The sequence below is a fragment of the Pochonia chlamydosporia genome (assembly GCF_001653235.2).
Source record: "Pochonia chlamydosporia 170 chromosome Unknown PCv3seq00008, whole genome shotgun sequence".
In the NCBI taxonomy this organism is placed as follows: Eukaryota; Fungi; Ascomycota; class Sordariomycetes; order Hypocreales; family Clavicipitaceae; genus Pochonia; species Pochonia chlamydosporia.
This window is the reverse complement of record NW_019154043.1, coordinates 1004653-1027975: the sequence shown is the minus strand read 5'-3', so window position 1 is coordinate 1027975 and position 23323 is coordinate 1004653. Positions and strand designations below refer to the sequence as shown.

General features: G+C 49.8%; 7 protein-coding genes and 1 non-coding gene across 8 annotated transcripts; 5 read left to right on the top strand and 3 right to left on the bottom strand.

Moving 5' to 3' along the window:
* Nucleotides 1-2235: 2235 nt before the first annotated feature.
* Nucleotides 2236-7199, top strand: VFPPC_06596 (ankyrin repeat protein; the record flags this gene model as incomplete). The annotated part of the gene is made up of 3 exons (XM_018285604.1): nucleotides 2236-3223; nucleotides 3290-4112; nucleotides 4160-7199. 3 exons carry the CDS (start codon nucleotides 2236-2238, stop codon nucleotides 7197-7199), a joined length of 4851 nt encoding a protein of 1616 aa, XP_018138333.1.
* Nucleotides 7200-8227: 1028 nt separating this feature from the next.
* VFPPC_06597 (FAD dependent oxidoreductase) lies at nucleotides 8228-9578 on the bottom strand (the record flags this gene model as incomplete). Its single annotated transcript, XM_018285605.1, has 2 exons — nucleotides 8228-8420; nucleotides 8488-9578. 2 exons carry the CDS (start codon nucleotides 9576-9578, stop codon nucleotides 8228-8230), a joined length of 1284 nt encoding a protein of 427 aa, XP_018138334.1.
* A 419-nt stretch (nucleotides 9579-9997) lies between these two features.
* On the top strand, nucleotides 9998-12163 carry VFPPC_06598 (C6 transcription factor; the record flags this gene model as incomplete). The annotated part of the gene is made up of 6 exons (XM_018285606.1): nucleotides 9998-10062; nucleotides 10121-10249; nucleotides 10328-10393; nucleotides 10444-10772; nucleotides 10841-11754; nucleotides 11810-12163. 6 exons carry the CDS (start codon nucleotides 9998-10000, stop codon nucleotides 12161-12163), a joined length of 1857 nt encoding a protein of 618 aa, XP_018138335.1.
* Nucleotides 12164-13278: 1115 nt separating this feature from the next.
* On the top strand, nucleotides 13279-15115 carry VFPPC_06600 (sugar transporter; the record flags this gene model as incomplete). Its single annotated transcript, XM_018285607.1, has 6 exons — nucleotides 13279-13470; nucleotides 13528-13798; nucleotides 13870-13980; nucleotides 14034-14439; nucleotides 14513-14821; nucleotides 14890-15115. The coding sequence occupies 6 exons, from the start codon at nucleotides 13279-13281 to the stop codon at nucleotides 15113-15115; spliced, it is 1515 nt and encodes a 504-aa protein (XP_018138336.1).
* A 128-nt stretch (nucleotides 15116-15243) lies between these two features.
* On the bottom strand, nucleotides 15244-16230 carry VFPPC_14077 (ribonuclease H domain-containing protein; the record flags this gene model as incomplete). The annotated part of the gene is made up of 1 exon (XM_018291848.1): nucleotides 15244-16230. The coding sequence occupies one exon, from the start codon at nucleotides 16228-16230 to the stop codon at nucleotides 15244-15246; it is 987 nt and encodes a 328-aa protein (XP_018138337.1).
* Nucleotides 16231-16819: 589 nt separating this feature from the next.
* On the top strand, nucleotides 16820-16911 carry VFPPC_17341. Its single transcript has one exon. It is a non-coding gene; the product is annotated as a tRNA-Pro (tRNA).
* Nucleotides 16912-18191: 1280 nt separating this feature from the next.
* Nucleotides 18192-18632, top strand: VFPPC_14078 (sugar transporter; the record flags this gene model as incomplete). Its single annotated transcript, XM_018291849.1, has 1 exon — nucleotides 18192-18632. One exon carries the CDS (start codon nucleotides 18192-18194, stop codon nucleotides 18630-18632), a length of 441 nt encoding a protein of 146 aa, XP_018138338.1.
* A 656-nt stretch (nucleotides 18633-19288) lies between these two features.
* On the bottom strand, nucleotides 19289-22775 carry VFPPC_06601 (calcium-translocating P-type ATPase, PMCA-type; the record flags this gene model as incomplete). The annotated part of the gene is made up of 6 exons (XM_018285608.1): nucleotides 19289-19876; nucleotides 19922-20035; nucleotides 20093-20194; nucleotides 20250-21287; nucleotides 21333-21763; nucleotides 21812-22775. The coding sequence occupies 6 exons, from the start codon at nucleotides 22773-22775 to the stop codon at nucleotides 19289-19291; spliced, it is 3237 nt and encodes a 1078-aa protein (XP_018138339.1).
* Between the last annotated feature and the right edge of the window lie 548 nt (nucleotides 22776-23323).

Genomic DNA, 23323 nt, shown 5'->3' with positions numbered 1-23323 from the left:
AGACCTCGGTTGGGCGAGTCTTTGTTTACAGTCCAAGGTTATACAGACCAAGGGCATGTAGACCCAGAAGAATAAGGTCATGTCCTCCAGACGAAGCAAAAACAGGCAATGGGTGAATGACTGAGGGTGCATTAGGTCGCAGACAGAGCCACAGCGGAACGTCCAACAGTTTGTGGGTGCAATACCTAATCGGTTAGAGACTCAAGAGATCGTCGGAACCATCAGTAGCGCACGACACCTTCAACAGAAGTGCCTCGATCGGGTAGCACTCTTTTATTGCTTGTCTTCACGAAACGGGGGAGTTGGTCCCTAAATAATACTGGCCGATGGACTTCTAACAGGCTAAAATAGTCTCTACAATGACGTTTTGAACCCAGGACATCCACTGCTTGAGTTTTTCCAGGCGTTACAAGCCTCAATTTCACCATTGATGGGACATGGTGAGCAAACACGTAAAGTTACGCCGATTATGAACCAGTCAGTTGTAATGATGAGATGCTGTTCATTGATTTGCAACCAAAGCCTCATTTAATCTGGTCAGAGACCGTTGACCTTTTTAAGAAGAGTTGGACTCAATAAGTCTGCATTTACCCAACAATCTTCGGATTGAGGGCGACCGTGGAAATGGAAAAGATATTGTCGTTTGCTGTTGCGTGTATCCAGTCTGAAACGTCCACAACAAGTCCACTGTCCTAATCCTCGGTATCAATTTACGGCCTTGGTCATCATCATCCGTAATTAGGAATAAAAGGGCGCCACTTACTGTTATAGAACAAAACGCGGTGACTAGCAGAATAATATGGCAATGCGGTTGATTCGTCAAGGCGTGCTAGCTCCTGCCATTAGGCTTGTGTTGTCGTTCATTGAGTATAAGTAGTCTTGGCCCAGGGAACATTGAAATCACTGTAATAAGGACATCCGCGGCCGGAACATTGAATGTCTGGCCAGCCGGGAACAACAGCACCAGTTGCTGATGCTCATGACCAGCTCGGGACGCGATATGCCTCCCGCTCCAATGGTGCACCCTCCAGGTACTTATTCACGTAACATCCTGATGCAATAGCTTGCTTGAGGTTCCGGCGAGATGGGTGGTGAATTCTCAATCCCCCATGTGATATTGAGCTGATGATGTCAAGTTGCGGGGTAAAAATGTCAAGTTTAATCAATTGATGTCTGGTCTGGTCTGGTTACTCAGGCAGGCTGGCCTTAGATGCACCAGACGTGTACCAGACCGGAGTGATGCTGCATGTGGTCTTAGACAGGGTCTGGTGGGTGGCTGGATGCTGCTGGCGGGACCAGCACAGTGCTGCGAACAAGCACCGGCGGCAAATCTCGGCACATCATTCGCTGGAGTCATCAATTGATGCCAGACATCTCCCATTTTAGGTGTAGTGTGCCAAGTAGTTCAGGGACCTCCCGGAAACCCGTCCAGTGCACACATGCACGGTGGGACCGCACCTTGCAGACCCCTGTGGCTTATACAGGGCTTGGGTGGACGGGGAGCTCCGTGTGCCAGCTGTCTGTGCTTGCAATTGATATTGATGGCACCTGCTCAGCTGCCCCAAGTCATAGGTACTTGGCCCTCTGACCCAACACGACATCTGGAAGTCCCGGGGTACATATATTATTGACTGCAATGTTGAATGTCTGCTTCGATTCCGCTCACCTCGCAGTCGCAGGAGCACAAGGCAGCACTGGTCTAGCCCCAACAAAAATGGCCAGTTTACGAGCTATTTATCTCGCTCGTGGGTTTGCTCCAAAAGGGTTAATACAACAAGAGAGCTTTAGTTCATATCTGCACGTGTTAGATATTCTTCCCTACATGTTGAAATAGAAACCAGCCCCTACATGTAGCCTTAAATGCAGTTGGCGGGAGGATTCTGCAGGCAACATGACCTCCCAGTGCCGTCAACTGGTCTCGTTACCAGTTGACCATCCGACCCCGACGTAGCACAGCACCCCTTTTTGGCTTGCCATTGTCCCTCTCTTCCACTGGCGGGGTTCATGTTGCACGAACTCTTCGACTGGTGGTAATAAACTGGACAACATTGGACATGCCGTCCTCACCTAACTTCCTTCTCACCCAGTCACCCTTATCGCCATTGGTGAACAGCAGAACTTGACCCTTTAATTGGCGAATTCGACCTGTCCGGTGCGGGCAAGAAATCGTCTCGAGGAACATCAACGGCAGAATAACGAAGATAACGATCAATCTGGCTCATCTTTCCGTCGGACATGTCGAATCCTCACGACTACACAGTGGGCTGGATATGCGCCATAAGTACCGAATACGTCGCCGCGCGCGCTTTTCTCGACAAGAAACACGAGCCGGTCGAGTATCTGTCCCCTCACGATGATAACGTATACACACTAGGCGAAGTGGGAAAACATAATGTCGTCATCGCCACATTGCCTGACGGCGAATATGGAATAGCCGCAGCGGCTAGCGTGGAAGATGATATGCTGAATAGCTTCCCAAACATCCGATTTACCCTGATGGTTGGGATTGGCGGTGGCGCGCCGACTGAAAAGCATGACATTCGTCTAGGTGATCTTGTTGTCAGTAGACCTCGCAATGGAAACAGTGGTGTATTGCAGTATGACTTTGGTAAATCCATTCAAGATCAAGATTTTCATATGACAGGATTCCTTAATCAGCCTCCCAGACTCCTGCTGGCGGCTATAAGCAGCCTTAAAGCTGAATATCAGGAGCATGGCCATCAGCTTAACGAAGCTATCTATAACGTTTTCACGACTACACCAAGGTTACGAGGGAGTTACCAACGACCAGACCAAAACAGCGATAGGCTCTATCGAAGCGACTTTGTGCATCCTCCGGACAATAAATCAGACTGTGCGGCTACTTGTGGTGATAGCCAATCAAATCTTATTTTACGACGTCAAAGGGCTAAAGGTGAAGATAACCCGGTCATTCACTACGGTCTTATTGCATCTGGAAGCCAGTTAATGAAAGATGCCGTGGCCAGGGACAAGCTAGCAGCGGAGAAGAACGTCTTATGTTTTGAGATGGAAGCCGCCTCGCTAATGAACCGCTTTCCCTGTCTGGTTATTCGCGGCATATGCGACTACTCGGACTCTCATAAGAATAAAAAATGGCAAGGCTATGCAGCAATGGCAGCGGCTGCGTACGCCAAAGACCTACTTTCTCAAATTTCTCCCCGTAAGGTCGAGGATCAGGCGAGACTCAGTGACGTTCTCTCAGGTTAGTCAGCCAAAGGAGCCAGAATGATCATCCAAACTCAATACGTTCGCTAATACGATGTGGCAGGCATCCAAAACGAAATTAACGTCATGTCAAACGGACTGGACAAACTTGTGGGGGACCAAGAGCACGAAGCCATTCTAAACTGGCTTACGCCAGTGGACTATGCCCCGCATCAGACCGACTATCTCAGGAGACAGCAACCAGGAACTAGGAAGTGGCTTATTGATTCCGCGGAGTATCAATCATGGCTTAAAACTGACAATGACGAACTGACGTTGTTCTGTCCAGGCATGCCAGGGGCGGGGAAAACAATCTTGACAGCATTGGTGGTCGAAGAGCTCACCACTCGATTTCAAAACGAGGATAGTATTGGAGTTGCCTATCTCTATTGCAACTTTCGGCGACAGCACGAACAGAAAGCCGAAGACTTACTCGCAAGTCTACTGAAACAATTAAGCCAGAGGCAGTCCCCATTACCAGAGAGCGTGAGGGCTCTTTACTCGCGTCATGAAAAGAAGCGAACGCGACCATCTTTCGCCGAAATATCGACAACTCTCCAGTTGGTGACTTCCACGTTTTCAAACATCTTTGTCGTCGTCGATGCGCTTGATGAATGTCAAGCGGCCGACGGCTGCCGGGCGAGATTCCTATCAGAGATTTTCAGCCTCCAAGCTAAGCAAGGAGCAAAATTCTTGGCAACTTCGAGGCTTATCCCTGAAATTACCGAAAATTTTGAGGAAGCCATGACATTGGAAATCCGGGCAAGCAATCAAGACGTGCAGGCCTGCTTGGCTGACCGCATGTTGCAGTTTCCGGATTGGGTGCTTCGCAATCCGGAGCTTCAAGACGAAATAAAGACCGGAATTATAACAGCAGTGGATGGGATGTATGTCACTTCGCCTGCTCTAGATGCTCACTGCTTATGACTTGTAGGTTTTTACTAGCGCAGCTTCATCTTGATTCCTTGAGGGAGAAAATGTCGCTAAAGGCTCTACGCACTGCTTTAAGAAAACTCCCAACCGGCTCTGAGGCCTATGATTGTGCATATGAGCACGCCATGGAGAGAATCAAAGGTCCAGTTGCGAAGCGAGTCCTCTCTTGGATCACCTGCGCCAAGAGGCCCCTGACGACGTTTGAACTTGAACATGCACTTGCTGTCGAAGCTGAGGGATCCCGGCTTGATGAAGACAATGTATGCCGAGTAGAAGACTTGGTGTCCCCGTGTGCTGGTTTAGTCACAATTGATGAGGAAAGCGGCATTGTCAGACTAGTCCACTACACGACGCAGCAATACTTTGAGCGCACTCAGGCGAGGTGGTTTCCAAACGCAGAGCACGATATCGCAAGGACTTGCGTTACGTACCTGTCCTTCGATAATTTCGAAAGTGGGTATTGTGTAAACGACGATGAGTATAGAGAACGGTTGCGACTGAACAAACTTTACAACTACGCGTCGCAGTACTGGGGGCATCATGCTCTCAAGTGTTCGACTTCAATTCCAGAGGTTATTGACTTCCTCGAACGGGAAAAGCAAGTTCAGGCATCGAGCCAGGTAATCGCAGCCTCAATGCCATACTTGGAACGGCCTCTTTACCCATCAACTCGCACAAAAATGACGGGATTGCATCTGGCAGCATACTTTGGGATCGAGAAAGCAACGAGTCATCTGCTCAACAACAATGCAATGGAGTCGAGAGACTGGTACGATCGGACACCGTTGTGTTTCGCAGCGCGGAACGGGCACACAGCAGTGGTGCAGCTGCTCATTGCCAGCAGCAAGGTCGATCCAGATTCAGCAGACAGACGTGGTCAAACGCCGCTGTCTATCGCGGCAAGGAAAGGACACGAAACGGTGGTGCAGCTACTCTTAGCCCAGAAAGACATCAACCCTGATTCCAAAGATGACGACGGCAAAACTCCTCTGTGGTGGGCAGCACACAATGGGGGAACAGCAATAGTGAAACTGTTGCTCACAATGGGCCGAGTAGACTTGGAGCCGAAAGACGGGGCGGGTCGAACGCCATTGTCGTGTGCGGCAGGGAATGGGCATAAGGATGTAGTACAGCTGCTGCTCACTAAACATGAGATTAGCTTGGATGCGAAGGACGCGTACGGCCGGACACCATTATCATGGGCAGCAGGGAACGGGCATGGATCAATTACGCAGTTGCTAGTCAGCAACGATAACGTCAATCCGGACTTCAAGGACGTGGATGGCCGAACACCGTTATCGTGGGCCGCGGGCCAAGGGAGAGAGGAGACGACAAAGGTGCTGCTTGCTCAAAAGAATGTTGATCCAGATTCGAAGGATACCGATGGCCGAACAGCATTATCCTGGGCCGCGGGTCAAGCGAGTGACCCCTGGGTTCCATGGCGTTGGGAGAAGACTGCAAAACTACTGCTTGCGAATGAAAACGTCGACCCTGGATCCAGAGATCATTACGGGCTTACGCCACTATCATGGGCTGTTGTACAAGACCAAAGGGAAATTACAGAGGCGCTACTGACACGGGGCAGCACCGACTTAAACTCAAAGGATAATTATAGTGGTCGAACGCTGCTATCATTTGCAGCAGGAAATGGCCACACACAGATTGTTGAGATGCTACTTACACGTGGCGCCAGTCTTAACATGAAAGATAACGATGGCAGAACTCCTCTATCATGGGCTGCAGGGAACGGGCATGACATGGTCATTACTATATTGCTCGCCCAGGCGGAAATTTGCCCCGATCTGGAAGATAACGATGGCCGGACACCATTATCATGGGCAGCAGGTAGGGGGTTTAAAGGGGCAATAAAACTGCTTCTCGCGAGAGCTGGAGTTGATGCGAACTCGATGGACAGCAACGGATGGACTCCGCTACGGCATGCAGTTGAACATGGGCACGCGGTGGCTGCTAACCTGCTACTTCTGGCGCATAACTACGGGGACGTTATAGAGAATGATGATGCGGCGGATAATAGCGAGACTGGTGAGGAGACTGATGAGGAGACTGATGAGGAGACTGATGAGGACTATGATTGTGAGGAGACTGATGAGGACTATGATTTTGAGGAGACTGATGACGATAATGATGTTGACGAGCCTTATGGGGACGATTATGGTGAGGAAGCTCATGAGGACGATGGTGGTGACGAAACTTATGAGGATAATCATGGTGACGAGAACGATGCGTACAAAGATGCCAGCGGAGACGCCGACGCCGACAATGGTATACTTCCAGTTCGCCAAAGAGACGATCCTGCCGCACTGACACCAATGTCGGGAAGTACCGCTTTTCCGGACTCGGTTGCAAGCACACCGACTGGGAAGAAATCAACAGACCTAAAATCTGTTTTGGTCACTGAAACTGTCACCCGTACTACAGAAAGACTACAAAGCTTGGGAATTAAAGACTCTACAACGTCTCCGGGTAAAACAACACGGGCGCCCAGATCAACTCTTTTTCCAACCACTGAGAGGTGGCCTGCAGGAAAGCGTTTTCCGTCTTTGGCTACAGCAACACGGGCGCCCAAGTCAACTCTGTTTACAAGCAGTGAGAGGTGGCCTGCAGGAAAGCTTTTTCCGTCTCTGAAAGACGAGGGTCTCGCACAACAAAAACCTTTGCCACTACCTACTCCATCGACCAACCCAGCGTCCAAAGGATCTGTCTTCATTTTCGGGAATTCTACTTGGAGTACGGGATTGTTTGACCAAGAGGCTATGACAGCGACGAAGTCGTCTATTTTCTCAGCTGAGACCGGTACAAACTCTGGTCAAATTTCATCAATTCCGCCTGGCCCAACGGCGGAGACACCGCCCCGGGATGATTTCCTTGTTGGTACCGCTTTAGGTGGCGAAACTGCTTTGAAGCCCAATTCTTTTAGTCCTCATAGGACAGAGAAAGAGGTGCTTGTTCCGCCCAAGAGCGGGAACATAACGCGAGGGGAGACGGGAGTTCCAGAAGCCCAGGATGTTGAAGAGAGTTAGATCCACAAGCTGTCTGCTACACTGTCACAATATATCAAGTGTCCATGCCTTGGTACGACGACATCCAAGATACTGGGAAGAAATATTACTTCAGAAGGCGTATGCCCGGCCTTTGGAGAAGATGAAACTGTTTCTCAATGCCTCCAACCTAACTCCCGTGGAGAAATCATGTTTCTTCAAATGGTGGTCAATTATGATACGAACTGCAGATCAGTCACCTGCCAGTGCCATGGCCGCTCTTAAGGCCCAACCAAGCTGCCTTTTGATGCACATCAAGATTTGCAATGGCTTGTCAAAGAAGTCACGGACCTTGTTTCTCACCTGGAAAACAAATCTTTTGGATGTCTGCAACGGCCCTGAAGGTTCCCAGGTCGGGGATGCTGTTGTTCTAGTGTCGATTGTAAGCTTTCCACTTATTCTGAGGGAAGATATACAGAGAGGCACGTATATTCTGGTCGGATTCGTCCTTCTTGTTTCACCACCACAAATCTTAGACCTGGTCACTATGACTTTGTGTGACAACATGAAGATTGCATGGTTACATCGCCTCATTGGCTTGAGTCAGTTTCAAACATTAAGAATATATTGAATAGGGTCTTACTAATTATGGTGCCAACATTCCTTCCATTTCATGGCCATCGTACTTGTTGAGAATGATGTGTCATTGGCCACCGTATCCACGTAATCCTCTAGAGCTTGTGCATGGGAGCTTTCCGACGCGAGAAGTCAGGGAATCTGCTTGGTCACCATCGCACATAGGTTGCGCACAAGTGTGGATTACGATCAGGTTGTTGTGCTGAGCTCTGGGCAAGTGCTGGAGACTGGCAACCCTCGGGAATTGTTTGCCAAACAGGGGGCGTTTTACGACATGGTTGTTCAAAGCAGGGAACAGGATATCGTCACCAAACTAAGGTAAGAGGTGTGATATTGCGCAGATTCGTTGAGGAGGACAGCGCCTCCCAGATTCTGTCTGATCTGTACGTACATAGTGTACACGTTATATTCTCAGCCTATGTAAATGCAAAAATCTACAACCTCGCCTGCTCTTGTTGTGTCACTACCCTCATGGGCGGCCCAGCTCGACTTCCGTCTCCTTGCAAATACTCGGTAAGACTAAGATCCGGTAATCTTGCTGCCCACTTATTCCGCAGAGATTGGGAAGCTTTGTTCTCAAAGCAGTCGGCAATGTGTTTGCCGAGAACGGGTGAGAACTTGAACGCACTACCAAGAGTTAGTACTGTAGTCTAACCGCAATGCAATGAGAACTGCATAATATATGTGTACTCACTGGCCAGATCCACCGGTAGCCAAGAACAAGCCTTCGACCTTTGGGTGGTAGTCGACAACAAAGTCTCCCTTGGGCGTATCCGTATACCAGCACATTCTTAGCCGTGCCCACGGGCGATCCGCAAATTCAGGAAAGTAGAGACGAACTCCGTCTCGTAGGGACTCTTCAGCATCTTCGGGTAAGTAATGTGACGCCGCATTGTTTTCTTGAAGTTTCGGAGACGATATTACGCGATCGTCCACGGTTGTCACTCGTGTAGCAAAGCCGAAGCCATGCCGAGCCAGTTTCAGCATATTACTGCCTGGCGTGGGCGGGAAACAGAAGACTCCAGTATCAAAGTTTATCATAACTGGCATCGCGCTAAGTCGCTTGGCTTCCTCGGGGGTGAGTTGTATGAATCCGACCGGCTGCCCTGTAGCTAGGAGACTGAGATTGAAATCTGGGACAAGGCGGTTTGTCCAAGCGCCTGTTGCGAGAACAACACAGTCGGCATAGAGCTTGCTTCCCGCGCCAGTCTCAACACCCGTAACCCTTGAACCTTCCGTTATGAGTGAGGTCACTGTTCCTGCGTTTCCTGTGAGGAATGAAACCCCAGCCAAACTGCATCGTTCTGCAAGACCTTGAACCGCGGCCCGAGCATCGGCCCATCCACCAAGTGTGTTGTGCACAGCCGTCATGCCGTTGAATTGGGCTTGTACTCCCGGATACAGGCTCTTGACCTTTTCTTCTGCTCCATGGGATTCAAAAACTTCCACTGGTTGCGAGCGGCATTGACTTATATATGGGTGATCCCGGCTGGAAGACAGCATCACAAAGCCCGAGTCGTAGAAATGTGATGACCAGTCCGGGTTGCTTCGCCATTCTTTCATGGCGTCCACCGCGAGCGATCCATAAAATGAATCTGCATATTCGGCGCGGATCACGCGTGAAACGTCAACACTACTGCCGTCAGGGACCGGAGGGACGAATCGGTCAAGGACGGTAACATTGGTGTATCCTCTGTTAGCAGCAAGCTCATATGCGAGGCCAAGTCCAAAGACACCCGCGCCGACAATTATTAAGGGTTTATCGGTGGATGATATCCGGGCCATTTTGTAGCGTGTTCGGGGTGAAGCGCGATCTCAACATGTAGGAGATTGCAACAACCGTGTTCGTCCTTGTTCCTCTTATATCTCGTAGTGGGTGGAGAGCCTACACAGTTACCTATTGGATCTTCTAAAGTGCCATATGCCGGTCCACTTCAAAGAATAAAATAGGCTGCCTACAGAATTTGAATATGTGATTTTCCGTGCTGTCAATCCACTTAAGCTGCTTGATTCAACGTCTAGTCCGGAAAAGACAAAAGTCCGTGACGTGTGACCTCCAAGACCGGAAGTTCTGGCAAAAAGTGGAGACGGAAATCGCGGGTTTTCCGGCCCCGCCTCGGATTTGATACATGAATCACTCAAACCCAACAGGACTCTTAGTTTGCCTTGTCATTTATGCATGAATGAGACTGTGAGGTGTAAAAATGAAGCGAGCACAGGTACCTCCACTCAAAAGACGTCGAATCCGTCGCTCGTGTGAGCGGTGTAGGTATGCCGCCCATACATCTGCTACTGTGATCCATTGACTAAAACTTATCGGATGACAGACACAAGAAGGTCAAATGCCCGGCTGAGAAGCCAAGTTGTTCTTTCTGTCGTCGGTTGAATCAATCTTGTGTATATCTCCCTCGAAATCAGACAGACAGCTCGTTACCAGCTTCCCTCGACGTTGACAGGTGAGTCACCTTTGTCGTCCCCAACACGTTCATAATTATACGCGGAGTATGCAGAAGAGTTGACAGCTTCATCCACAGCACAAATATATCTGGTGACTATGGAGCACCAAATACCAACTTGATACCTCTGGAATACGATAGCTGGTATGTGCTGGCCTTCAAGCATTGGCGCTGTCATCTCACAACGCTTCCAGGCGACCTGATGATCCAGAGCCATCAGCAGAAGCTCTGGAACACCTTGCGAGGACCTACCGGGATAGAATCTACTTTCAACCAGCACCTTTATTTGATCCACACCAGCTGAAAGACCAGCTGCGTGTGTTTCCTTACTATCTTCGATGGAGCTTTCTCGCTCTAACTCTCCACTTTTCATCTCATGCATTCTACTCTGGGAGCGAATCTGAAGCCATTGATCTTTACACAACAGCTTCTAGAGGCGTGGTTCAGGAACTATGCGCAGAAGGTGTTATCCGGATAGAAGTATTGCAGTCGCTGTGTCTGTTGGCGCTTTGCGAGATACTCGGTTAGTTCCCATTTGAAGCAATCCCACTTGTTCACAATCCCCTCTGCAATGCACTAACAGTCCCGCAGATGGTGAATACAATCGAGCGTGGATGACGATCGGGGCGGCAGCGAGATTAGAAGCGCTACGCTTGTCTCAGTCCCGCGGTGCACCCATTCCACCACATAGTAGAGACGCCATCTCAAGATGTCACTGGAGTATCTTCGTTCTAGAGAAAACCTTCACCCCAAACCTGGTCACCCCCGTACAAAAGCTTGGCCGACCCAAGTTCCCACAGAGCCCTGAAGCCCCAGGTCCCATAGAGCCGTACACTGTTGCAAGAAGCCATTGCCCCGACTTGTCTAGCAATGTCCAACAAGATGGAAACAGTCCAGATCTAGGCATCAACGCCAACTGCTTGGAGCTCATATCAATTTGGGGTGACATCGTGGCATACCTCCAGGATGTTCGGTGCGGCCTTGTTGACTGCCCATGGTCAAATACTTCGCGACATGCAAGACTAGGGGTGGCATTTTATGAATTCGAAGTACGAGTCTCGAGCTTGCACATGCTCAGACGTGCCTCATTTCCCGATCGACCAATATCGGAAATTTATGAGAGGCGAGAATACTGGATGCCCTGGCTGACAATGGAAATTTTATACCATGCATCCAAGGCGGCTTTGGATAACCCATTTGTACAGTTATTTGCTCTTCGTGGAAGCAATGCAAAGACCCAACCGGGCTCTTACTTACAAAAGGCTGTGGACCAAGCTCTATTCAACTATGAATGGGTTGCGCGTCTGATACAAATGGTTCAAGGCGCATCGTTTGAGATGTATGATCCGCTATTAGGATCAGCAGTCGCGGCGACCGCCACCGTGCCCTGGATATTCCAGTTTGCCCGTGATGAGCAAGTCGCTCAAAAAGCACGGCAAAATCTTGAGCTGTTCGAATCGTTCCTGCGGACGCTGTCATTGCAGTGGCCGCACATTGCTGGTGGGGTGAGTTGCCGTCCCAACGATCTTGGGAACAATTGAACTGACCTTATTACTGCAGTTAAAAATCCTTCAAGAACTGAGGAGCTTAAGTGGCCAGCGAGATGAGACGGGTGCACAGAGCACCACAATCCGCTTTCAACCAGATCTCATCTGGGGGCTTCTTTGCCCTAGCTTCCCATCAACCGTTTCACAAGCTGAGTCCAACGCAAAATTTGAGCATAGTCATCCTCCCTCGCCGAATGCCACACTGCACGTCACCACTCAGTATATGCATCCGCTCATTGACCCTCCTGTAAGCCGACCTCTCGATGATGAAAGCATGGATATGTTCTTAAACCGGCCTTTTGATGGGTTCGATGGTCCATTCCTTGACGGCTTCTTTTCGCAGACGGTGTTGGAAGGCGTTTTCTAAGCTTGTGGGTGTAATCCAATACAATAAGCTAAGTGGAGGAGTTCTCTAGCAGCTGAATGTCAGAAAATGTCCGTGAAAATCTTAAGCGTTGGTGTTGCATGACAGGACAAAGGAGAACTTCCTAATTCGGTCTACTTGAGGCACCTCATTGGCTATGAGCAGCTAGGTGCATGATCTGTGCTGCATTGATGAACACAATCAGTCTGCTCGGTGATGGTTGGACCAGTAATCGCAGAAATATTATGAAGCCCGATCACCTAAGATGCGTAATAGCTGCTTGATGATTGTTAAGCTCTGAAGTACTCAGACTGTTGTGGAAAGGTTGTGATACTACGACTCAGAGTTCGACACATTGCCACAGCGGACCATGTTTCCGGCTTATGGGATACCGACAGAAGCCGCATGCAATATGAAACAAGAACTACAGCCATTTTGGCATTTATAGCCTCGCCGATGACCACTAACAAGGGGTCTGGGCACAGCAAAACGACATGGTACGTGGTTGACTTCAGTGGTACCGATAACTGATACTCCTGCTGTCGCACAGTATGGCCTCAGTTTCATGCCAAGTTCGATGATACTGCGGCTACCATAACCTAGTTTTGGCATAAAACTCGTTCATCCATTGATTCCACAACTCGTAGCTCGGTGTAGTTATCATAAGCCATGATTGCCCGGGCGGAGTTGCACACATCTCCGCTCGATATTGGGTTGCTCAACGCCTTCCATTGGCCATTTCACATTATCCATTTTCCGTGTCCGTCTACCGTTTATCCAATATTTTCAGCCTCCGAGTCCATGGCCGTCACAGCTTCCCTCCAAGATGATCACGTGGACGGAATTCCACGATTTCCGGCCACCTACCACCCTCTACCCCAACATTGGCATTTCCGTGTTATCGCGATCCTTGTAATCTGGGGTACGAGTCCACAATGCCGACTTCTCCGCAACTCACCTACCGCTGTAGCAGATATCGACAGGTATGCTGATGGGCCGATATATAAAACGAGTGACATGTGTGTATCTGCTCCCATCAATGGCAGCTAGCATTGCCAACTTTTCTGTTCTTCCTTTGGCTCTGTCGCCTTCACTCCAAGAGTATGCACTCCGCAGCAATGGAAACGGAAAAAGATAACATGGACGTTGTAGTTGAAACAACCTCCAAAGTCCAACAACCAGCAATATCCGCACAAGCCATAGCGTCCCGCAACATCGCACTTGTCAACCATGCGATTGAAGAAGTTGGATTTGGGAGATATCAATGGCAGCTGTTTTGCACCTGCGGATTTGGCTTCTTCGTTGATCAGGTAGTTCCCATCCCCCCAATATAGTCTGTTATTTCTGCTAACAGAGACCGCAACTAGATGCTAGTAATATCCGTCGGTTTGGTTCAGCCGCAGATTGTCAAACAATGGAGCGTCAAGTATCCCGAAATGATTATTGCCGCGCTGTATGTCGGCGCCCTGCTTGGCGCTATACTCTGCGGATTCGCAGTTGACATTATTGGCCGTCGACTTGTTTGGCAGGTATCACTCATGTTCGTGACGATTTGGACCCTTGTTGCAGCGGCGTCACCTAATTTTGCTGCTCTGGCCGTATTTGTGGGCTTGCAGTCAATAGGTGGTGGTGGTAACTGTGAGTGTTGCTCTGAATCCCTCTCCCGCATATCAGCAATCAAACGGTTCTGTTCTAATAACTCGCGTCAGTGGCCATTGATCTTACCGTCTTCATTGAATCGCTCCCCAAGTCCAAAGATTATGTTCTCACCGCATTACCACTCTGGTGGGGAGTCGGAAACGCAATCGGCGGCTTGCTAGGTTCGTATCAACACCTCCAACACCTTTGGCCATGCATTAACAAGGGTTTGCAGCATGGCCGCTCATAGACAAATTCTCTTGTCCCCAAGGCAGCACACCAGCCACCTGCAGCAGTTCCGAGAACATGGGCTGGCGCTACCAATACATTCTTATTGGCGGACTATCACTTGTCATGGCCACAATTCGCATCTTTTTTATGAAGATGGAAGAATCACCCAAGTGGTTCGTCTCCCAGGGTCGCTTTGACGATGCCGTGGGTGCATTGAAAGAGATGGCTCACATCAACAAAACCGAAATCACCATTACAGCTGGGGATTTTGAACCAGCCATTCCTGATGAAGGAGGTGATAAGAAGGCGTCTCTTTTGGGTTCCCTTCACTTCCGAGGCTTGTTTGCCAACAAGAAACAAGGCTTTTCCACCTCAGGAGTCATGCTTCTCTGGGCCTGCATTGGTGTTGCGTACGTTCAACTGCCCCCATCAGGAATCAACTAGGCTATCATCGAAATCACGTCTCTAACATCGTTGTTGCAGGTATCCTGTGTACACTCTCTACCTACCAGTCTATCTCCAAAACAACGGCGCAAATCTCGGAAACGGGAGCACCTTCCAGACATATCGCGACTATGCCATTTCTTCAACGGTTGGCATCTTTGGCCCCGTTCTCTCGACATATCTCGTCAACATTCCTATTCTCGGTCGTCGTCGCGCCATGGCAGTTACGGCTCTCTGTGCAGCAGCTTTCTGTGGCGGTTTCACCACCGTCCGCTCCGAGGGGAGCAACATTGCATTCTCGAGCATGATAAGCTTTTGGCAGAACGCCTTTTACGGCATTCTTTATGCGTAAGTGTTCAATGTCTCATCCGCGATACGTCAGGTGTAGAAGTGTGTCACTGAGAACTTCGAACCAGATATACCCCCGAGGTCATGCCAACAGCAAATAGAGGCACTGGTGCTGGTTTGGCACTGGCTTCTGGAAGAATAGCCTCTTTGTCTTCGCCATTCATTGCTGCTTTTGGGGACCTGACGTCTTCTGTCCCGATCTGGGTTTTGGTCGGCTTATATGGAGTCATTGCGATCGTTGCGTGTCTGCTACCATTTGAGCCTCACCACTTTACTGAAGCCGAGCGGTTTTAATGGTACATGGCATGATAATATATTATACATGTGTAGTCTCTTGATGCCCCCAGTACTCAGTGCCAAAATTGCCAAAAGAAAGCTGTTTAGCAAAGCTCCATTTCACCATTCCTGTCTCCTGTCTCCATTCAAACATGAGTTCTTCTGATGTCCTGGTAAGAATAACGCACTTCGTCCTTTTCTGCAGCTGACTTTGCAACTTCATCAGCCATGCGGTTGAGTTTCCTCGGAATTCTCCATAACTTGACCTCGAACCCTAAGGAGTCACACCGCTCGAGCTCTTCAAGGAGCATCGCCCACATGTCCTTATTCTTCACCGGTCCATCGGAGGCTCTCCACCCATTTTTAAGCCATTTTCGAATCCACCTCGTGACGCCCTTGGCCACATGCGCGGAGTCGGTTGCAATTACTACAGAGGTAAATCCCTCGGCCGCCCAGTTTCTGTACCGAAGCGCTTCAACAACGGCTCGCAGCTCTGCTCTGTTGCTCGTCTGACGATACTCATCTCCAATTGGGCCTTTGTCTTCAAGGCGGCCCGAAACATGTCCTGTTATGCCAAAACTGGGAGGGCCAACGACGAATGCCCATCCTGCCTGGGGACCAAGCTGTCCATTGTTGGAACAGGCACCATCGGTATATATCAACATTTGCTTCGGGTCGTCTTGTCGAACCCAATGGTATGATGGTTCCGCACATGAGAGGCAGAGATGAAACTTCGCCTGAAATAGGTCATCAGGCTCAGTTGATCCCGCCGGTGGAATGAATGCTGTGGGTAGGATTCGTTCGTAGCCTTGTCTAATTTCCGCATCGTCGAACTGCGGGTCGGAGGCTGCCTCCAGGGGGGGATCGGGTGAATGGTAGCCCTGAGATACGGGAAGGGTGTCTCTAAACCGGCTTCTGGTGTCGGTTTGTGATGTCTCGCCCTCTCTAGTTCCGTAGTTTGAAGTATATGAACGAGACGTGATTTGAACCCATTGACTGTTCTGGAGACGACGCTCATCCCTCTCAAATACATCGTAGCTTACGTTGCAGTAGTCACACATTAAGCGACCATGAGCGCGACAAACCATTAGCCAGTTTGGCCGTTCAGACGCCTGGTTGTCAGATGGAGTCATGTCGACACTCCTGCACCTAAAGAGACGGATTGAACGTTCGACTAGAGAATATTTGTGGCTGAAACGAGACTAGAGACTTCGGACACGAACGGGTTGTGCAGCTGTGAGGAAGCGAAGAACATGAAAGCGGAACATCGAACGAGGAACAACGACGCGCCAAGCATTGTGCTGGTAGAATCGAAGGAAGTAATGCCTGCGTGACTGCCGTTTACGAGTTTGCACGTGAGGAGAGGTAATTTCCATCACGTGGTAAAGGCGATATTTGCTCGCAACCACGATGTTGCAGTGTTGTTGCTTGATGAATGGCGAAATGCAATACAGCTCAGCTGTTGACGAGCATCATATTATTGTTTAGTCAAGCGGAGTGTCCTTGATACGTGCAGAGAAGTTATGGAAAGTCTGACGTGTGCACAAATAATAGCATGAATCCAATCTGAACATTCAGTTTGCGGTCCATGAGCATTGAACCCTCAGAACGGCATTCACAGCAATTTGGAGCAAGTCCTCGCAGGTCGGATCAGATTGCTCCTTCCTCATAGTACTGTTTATCGGGCACCGAGTCCTTGTAAAGTACCCAGGTACATTACATGGTCTGGTGGTCTAGTGGTATGATTCTCGCTTAGGGTAACACCCGAAGCATTAGTTTGCGAGAGGTCCCGGGTTCAATCCCCGGCCAGACCCTTCTTTCTCCGTTTTTTTTTTTTTGTAATCGGAGTGCTGCGGTTTCTTTTTGCCAATTCGAGTTTGTCATATTACAGCGATTGCTTTCGCCAATTTTACAGCGTCGTGTGGTAGTACCTGGCATGACGGTGTTTGACAAAAGGATGGATGCATCTTGTGGTTGCAAAGGCACATCATGCATTGATGCCACCAAAGTTTGATCTTGCATCGGGTTCTCCAGCAAGCCTGTTTGACTTCGATGGAACAATATTGACTAATTATATCAATGAAGACCTCCCGAAAATAGTAGTACGTGGTTCGAAAGCTCGAAGCAACCATTTACAAATTTGCCCAACTTTTTGACTCTCTGGGAATCAAGCCTACCCTGTAAGCTGAATGGAATCTGTAAATTGGCGTCAGTGCATCTGCTGGGCACTGGGGCTATATGGCAACATTGAACCTGGCGATGGTGTGTACTTAAATACAGCGACGGGCCAAGAGTATTTAAGCATTCACGGGAAACGTATCTCATATCTCGGTGTGTGTTGAGGCCTTGAGATGTGTTGGTGTATAATTGATGCGGCAAATACTTCTTACCACAAACAGTAACAGGAAGACAATTTTATAAAGAACCAGATATCTTCAAATTCACGTCGATGAGGAATTATCTTCCACTTTTGTTTCTTTTTTGTCATTGCGGCGCCTGACATGTAGCTAGCAACATACAATGCCACACGAACTGCTCACCATTGGAAGTCACATGGAACATCGAACCAATGAGCATCCGACTTTTTGACAGCTTGCAAGTGCCATCAAGTCACTCCCGTCAAGGTTCGACCAGACAGCTTGACTTTCGCTACCACCTTGATCTGACATGAATTTTCCGGTCGCGCGGCACCGACAACTCACGACGGTATCTTTCGACATGATGCCATAAGTTGATAAAAATCCAGTAGCCCAGAAGGTTGTGACGCAATTAGTACTGCCGTTCCCATCGCCTCACGCAATTAGCCCTTCAACATGCAAGAAATGAGTGTCAGGTTTCTCCATCCCGCATCCCACCCACTCGTTTGCTCACGTCCTCCCAGGTCGCGGACTTCACGTCCAACTCCCAACACCCATTCAGTTTACTCAAGATTATTGGTGGATGGGGAAATGTCAGGTCGGTAACTACCAAAATTCGAGATCAATGAGCATACGCTGATTGCTTCCAGTGGCCCAGGACTAGTGTACGCGTTGCCAGAACTTCTACCACGGATGAACAACATTCGCCTCGACGCTCTCAACTGACCCATGGCAGAATGTTTCGCAGCCTCCTAGCAGGCACGTATACCGCTGTAGTCGTGGGCATAAGCACCACGCTCGTCGCCAGTGCTCTCTGGGGAACAGCAGCCCTCCCATTTGTGCTCGGCTCATCGCTTGGATTCACAGTTGGCAGCCTCCGATGGTACTTGTCCGCTGAGAGGGCGGCATTATTTGACTTGTATAGGTATCCGTCACTGCTGCGCCTTCACCTGCTTGCCAATTTCCCATACCACCGTGATTTCTCTCGCAACGGGCTGGAGTGGTACACGCCTGGTCGGTTCAGGTCTAGTTGGACTTTGAAGAGCATGCTGGTAGCGGCCTGGCTCTCCGCGCAGCCGGCGATAGACGAGATTCAGACAAGGACCGAATCGGATGTTGTGGGGACTTATACTGTTGATGATTACATGATGGATGGCCGACGCAGTAAGGATGACTGAGCTGGACCCAGGGACATGGCGCTTGGCTTGGCATCTGCAGCGCGCAATTTTTCCATGTTACTGCATGGAGCTCCTCAGAACGCATGATATCAGCAGTTCCTGGAGGGAGCACTGAGAAGAGATTGGGCGTATCCCAAGGGTATATGGTCGTGGCAGCCACCACCTTGCTCCTCTTCGAATCGTCGGCTGGTTCATCCTGGATTACAGACCTTTCAACTCTCTTTAACGTATTCTATTTATTCAAATCCTACCATAACCAAGCAAGCGAGGGGTGTTCGTCTTAATAGCTAACCTCAACTACCAAAGGCAAAAATGATAACCAAGTTCTGGATTTTGCAGGGCCCGCCTCACCCTAACCTTACAAACCCCTCTAATGACTATAGGAGAAATGTTTTATACTGAAGCCATGAGAATTGTCTTGCTAAAATGGGAACCTAACAACCCTCTCCGATCTTTGCTCGTAGCGAACACAGCGACGAGTTGACATCTTCTGTTCTAAGCTCCTTCTCGCTGAGCCCAAAGGTATAAATAGAATACGGTTAGTCTATATAGAACGTTCCATATGGATTACCGTATTCCATACGTTTATGGATAGAAAGCCTGGCACGGCAGTCATAACAGCTTCTCGCTGGGCGGTAAAACAATAATAGGCGCCGCTACAAGCACCCCAGTCCTGCTCTCCTCCATCTTATTTGCACCTTTTCAGAATCAACCCGCTTCTTCGGTTCCGATTTACTAGACCTCTTGAAAAGCGTGCCGAATTTGCGGAACCCCTTGGCCATGAGCCCATACGCAAAGACAAAAGGTGGTGCCACAAAGTGGACAGCTTCCGCAAACCACTTGTCAGGGAAAATTCGGACGATAATACCCCACGGTAAACTGAATCCCGCGATCAGAATGGAAATAGCCCACTGAGTACCATCGAGACCATTAGGGTGAATATCAAAGACCCGGCCACCGACAAAGATGATGGCAATCTGTAGGCCGACCATGATGAGGTTAATAAAGATAAAGAACCAATTACGGTGTACGCCTGTAAAAACATTAAACTTGTTATCCAGTCGACGGCAATTTAGCTCATTGAAAATCTGCATCCAGACAAAGACGTTAAAGATGATAGTATCAAGCTGGAGCCTTTCATCAGTGATGCTGGTGTTATAGTTGAGGATATCGCCGCCTATAAAGTAAAGGATCAGAATAACAACAAGCTGGAAGATTGATTGACCGATAATCATTTTCCACATCTACAGAGATTAGCTTTGCCGTGTATCAGGTGACGGTAAACTCACATTGATGGTGATAAGCGGCGCTGACTTGGGCTGAGGCTGCCTATCGAGAATGGCGTCCGTAGGAGGGTCTGTGGCCAGGGCCAGGGCAGCCATTGTATCCATGATCAAATTGATCTATTGAACAATTAGCAGCTGGAGTTATGCATGAGCCAAAGAAGATTATCGTCTTACCCAGAGTAGTTGTATAGCCTTGAGTACAGGCTCCATGGCGTCGTCGTACATGGACGTGACAAATGACAGAATAACCGCAGTAATGTTGACGGTAATTTGGAACTATTGACAGGTTAGCCATGGTTTTTGGCTCTACTCTATAACAGTGGAAATGTACCTGAAGGAATTTCTGCACTGCATCATTGACGGCCCGCCCCCATTTAAGCGCAGTAATAATCGAGGTAAAGTTATCATCCATAAGGATAATCTCAGACGCCTCTTTAGCAACCTCAGTGCCTGAAATACCCATAGAGAAACCAACATCAGCAGCCTTGAGGGCTGGTGCATCATTAGTGCCGTCACCAGTCACAGCCACGGTTTCCCCAAGGGCCTTGAGACGGGTAACTAGAATACGCTTATCCTCAGGGGACGAACGAGCAAGAACCTGCAGCCGAGGGATGATCTTGTCACGCTCCTCCTCAGACATACGGCGGAACTCGGGTCCTTCCATGACGATACCATCGGTGAAGATGCCGCACTCCGCGGCAATGGCCCGGGCAGTGATTATGTTGTCTCCCGTTACCATTCGTGTGGTAACACCAGCACGAACAGCATTTTGCACGGCGTCAGGAACACCAGGGCGAACCGGATCTTGAATACCAACGACACCAAGGAGTGTCAGGTCGCTCAAGGACTCAATGTCAGGGGCCTGCTCATAGTCCTTATACACGAGACCAATGGTGCGGAGAGACTTGCGCGCATACGCAGTGATAGCATCCTCTGCGGCTTTGCGGTCCATGGGTTCAATGCCACCCGTCAATGCATTCACCTGGGTGGAGCAGAAGCCGAGGACGATCTCGGAAGCACCCTTGACGAGTAGCCTGTAGCCCGATGGCACCTTGATGACGACGGCCATGTACTTCTTCGCGGAGTCAAAGGGCACCATGTGGACGACCTGCTCGTTCGCCCGGGCCTCTGATAGGGACTGCATTCCAAGATGGTCTTTGGCGAGCTGCAGTAGTGCAGTTTCCGTCTTGGAGCCCATAAAGGTTTCGGTGCCAAGCTGCACACCTTCGAATGCGGTGGAGTTAACGGTGACCGATTGAGTGATAAGCTTTTTGACGTCCAGGGCTAGGGACGCGGCCCATGACGAGACATCGGACGTGAAGTTGGAAGCACAAAAGAAGCCGGCGACAACCGTCATTTTGTTCGTAGTCTAATAATTAGTAAAGTCCGTAACTCCCATTCCACGATAACGTACCAAAGTTCCCGTCTTATCTGAACAGATGCAAGTGGCGTTGCCCATAGTCTCACACGCCCTGAGCACTCTTACAAGGTTATTCTCCTTGAGAAGACGCTTTGTGGCAAAGGCAAGCGCAAGAGTCACCGCAAGTGGAAGACCCTCGGGCACAGCAACGGCAATAATAGCAATAGCCACTACCAGGAGCTCGACAAACGTGGACGCCTTCTGCTCCGGCGGCCTGCTATCCCCTGGGAGGGAAGCACAGAAGCGGAAGAGCAGAATGAAGAACATGAGCAGAGAAGCACCACCACCGAGCTTTGCAATAGCTACGGCTAGGCCTTCCAACTTCTTCTGTAGGGGCGTCGACTCGATATCTGTCCGGACCGACATCATGATCTTGCCAAAGCTGCTGTGTACACCGACCGAGGTACAGAGGAACGTTCCAATACCTACAAATTAGCAGACTGTATGATGTATGTTCGGAGGCTACTACTTACCTTCAATAACCCTAGAGCCGGAGATGATGAAAGGGTCCAACTCCTTCGCGCTCCCTGAGTCCGCTTCAAAGACCTTTGCGGCGGCAGTCTTCCTCAGCGCGTCCGATTCCCCGGTCACGGATGATTCATCGCACTTGACGTTATGCCCATCGATGAAGATGCCATCAACAGGCACCAGGTCACCCGGTTCAAGGTATAGAACATCTCCGACAAGGATATCGTTGATGTTGACGAGCATAGACTTGCCGGACCGGAGCACCTTGACGTCCCTATCATTTTTTTTGGTGTTGAGTTTGACAAAAGCCTTTTCCTTTTGCCAATCATTGTGCGATGCGACTACTACAACAATAACAACAGCAGCGAGAATGGCGACACCTTCGACCCAATCGACGGGTGCGGAGGCACCAGGTTCTTTGGGGACACCAAAGGACTCGTAGAGACCAAGCGCGAGAGAAATGGTACCGGCCACCGTCAACAAGATGAGAACCGGCTCCTGGAAGGTGATCCAAGCCAGTCTCCAAATTGACTTGGGCTTCTTCGGTGGGAGTTGGTTGCGCCCATACACGCGAATCCTGGCAGCGGATGGGTCCTTCATGTTTGAAGCGACCTGGTTCCCAACCTCATCCACGCCTAGGCCAGCGCCGATGTCAACGTGGAGGCCGCGGGCAAGCCCCTCGAGGCCACCTAGAGCCCTGAGCGCATCTAGAGATTTGGGATTGACCAGCTTGTTCAGCTGACCGGGACTGTAATCGAAAGGATTGTCGGCGACTACAAAGTCGGCTTCTGTGCCAGGGTCCGGCCTAAGAGCATCAAGCTGCTTTAGGTCGGCCTCGACGAGACTAGGTGCGGCAAGAGTCCCGCTTGTAGAAGATGAGGGTTCAACAGAGGATATAGTGTACGATTCGCTCGGCGACCGCTGACGCGGGTTCAGCAGCGCCTTGGGATCAAGTAGATTGTGGGACATATTGTGACGGAACTTCGAGCGCATAAGAAGCGAACGCATCTTGCCGACGGACGTGGTTCTCTACGTAGTATATAAGCCATATAACCTTGTCCCGGCTGGGGAGGAGGGCCCCCGGAGAGGCCACGAGAGTATGTCAGTCGTGCCCTCATATTCGCTGTCGAGATATTCAATCCAAATTTCTTGGACTTGACGGGATGTTGAATCATTGAACTCGCGAGGATCAAACCTATTGTGATTGATAAATACGCCCTCAAAATTAAGAAGTCCGCTTACATGAGCGGACACGGAAATCAGAGTCTCAAGCCCCACATTGAAAGACGAGGATGGACCAGTCGCAGCCTAGAAAGTCGCTCACGTAATCGGGGACGGAAGTGAAGATATGTGGGGCGTCCGGTTCCACCTGCCCCGGGCCGCCAAGATCTGGAACCAGTCGGCACGCGCATGGGTAGGGGCACTTGCCTCTTTTGGTGCGCTCACTTGACCAGACATTTTGGCAGTCAACATTGAAGTCACAGGTGCCGACTCAAGATACTGATTAGCTTAGAGTC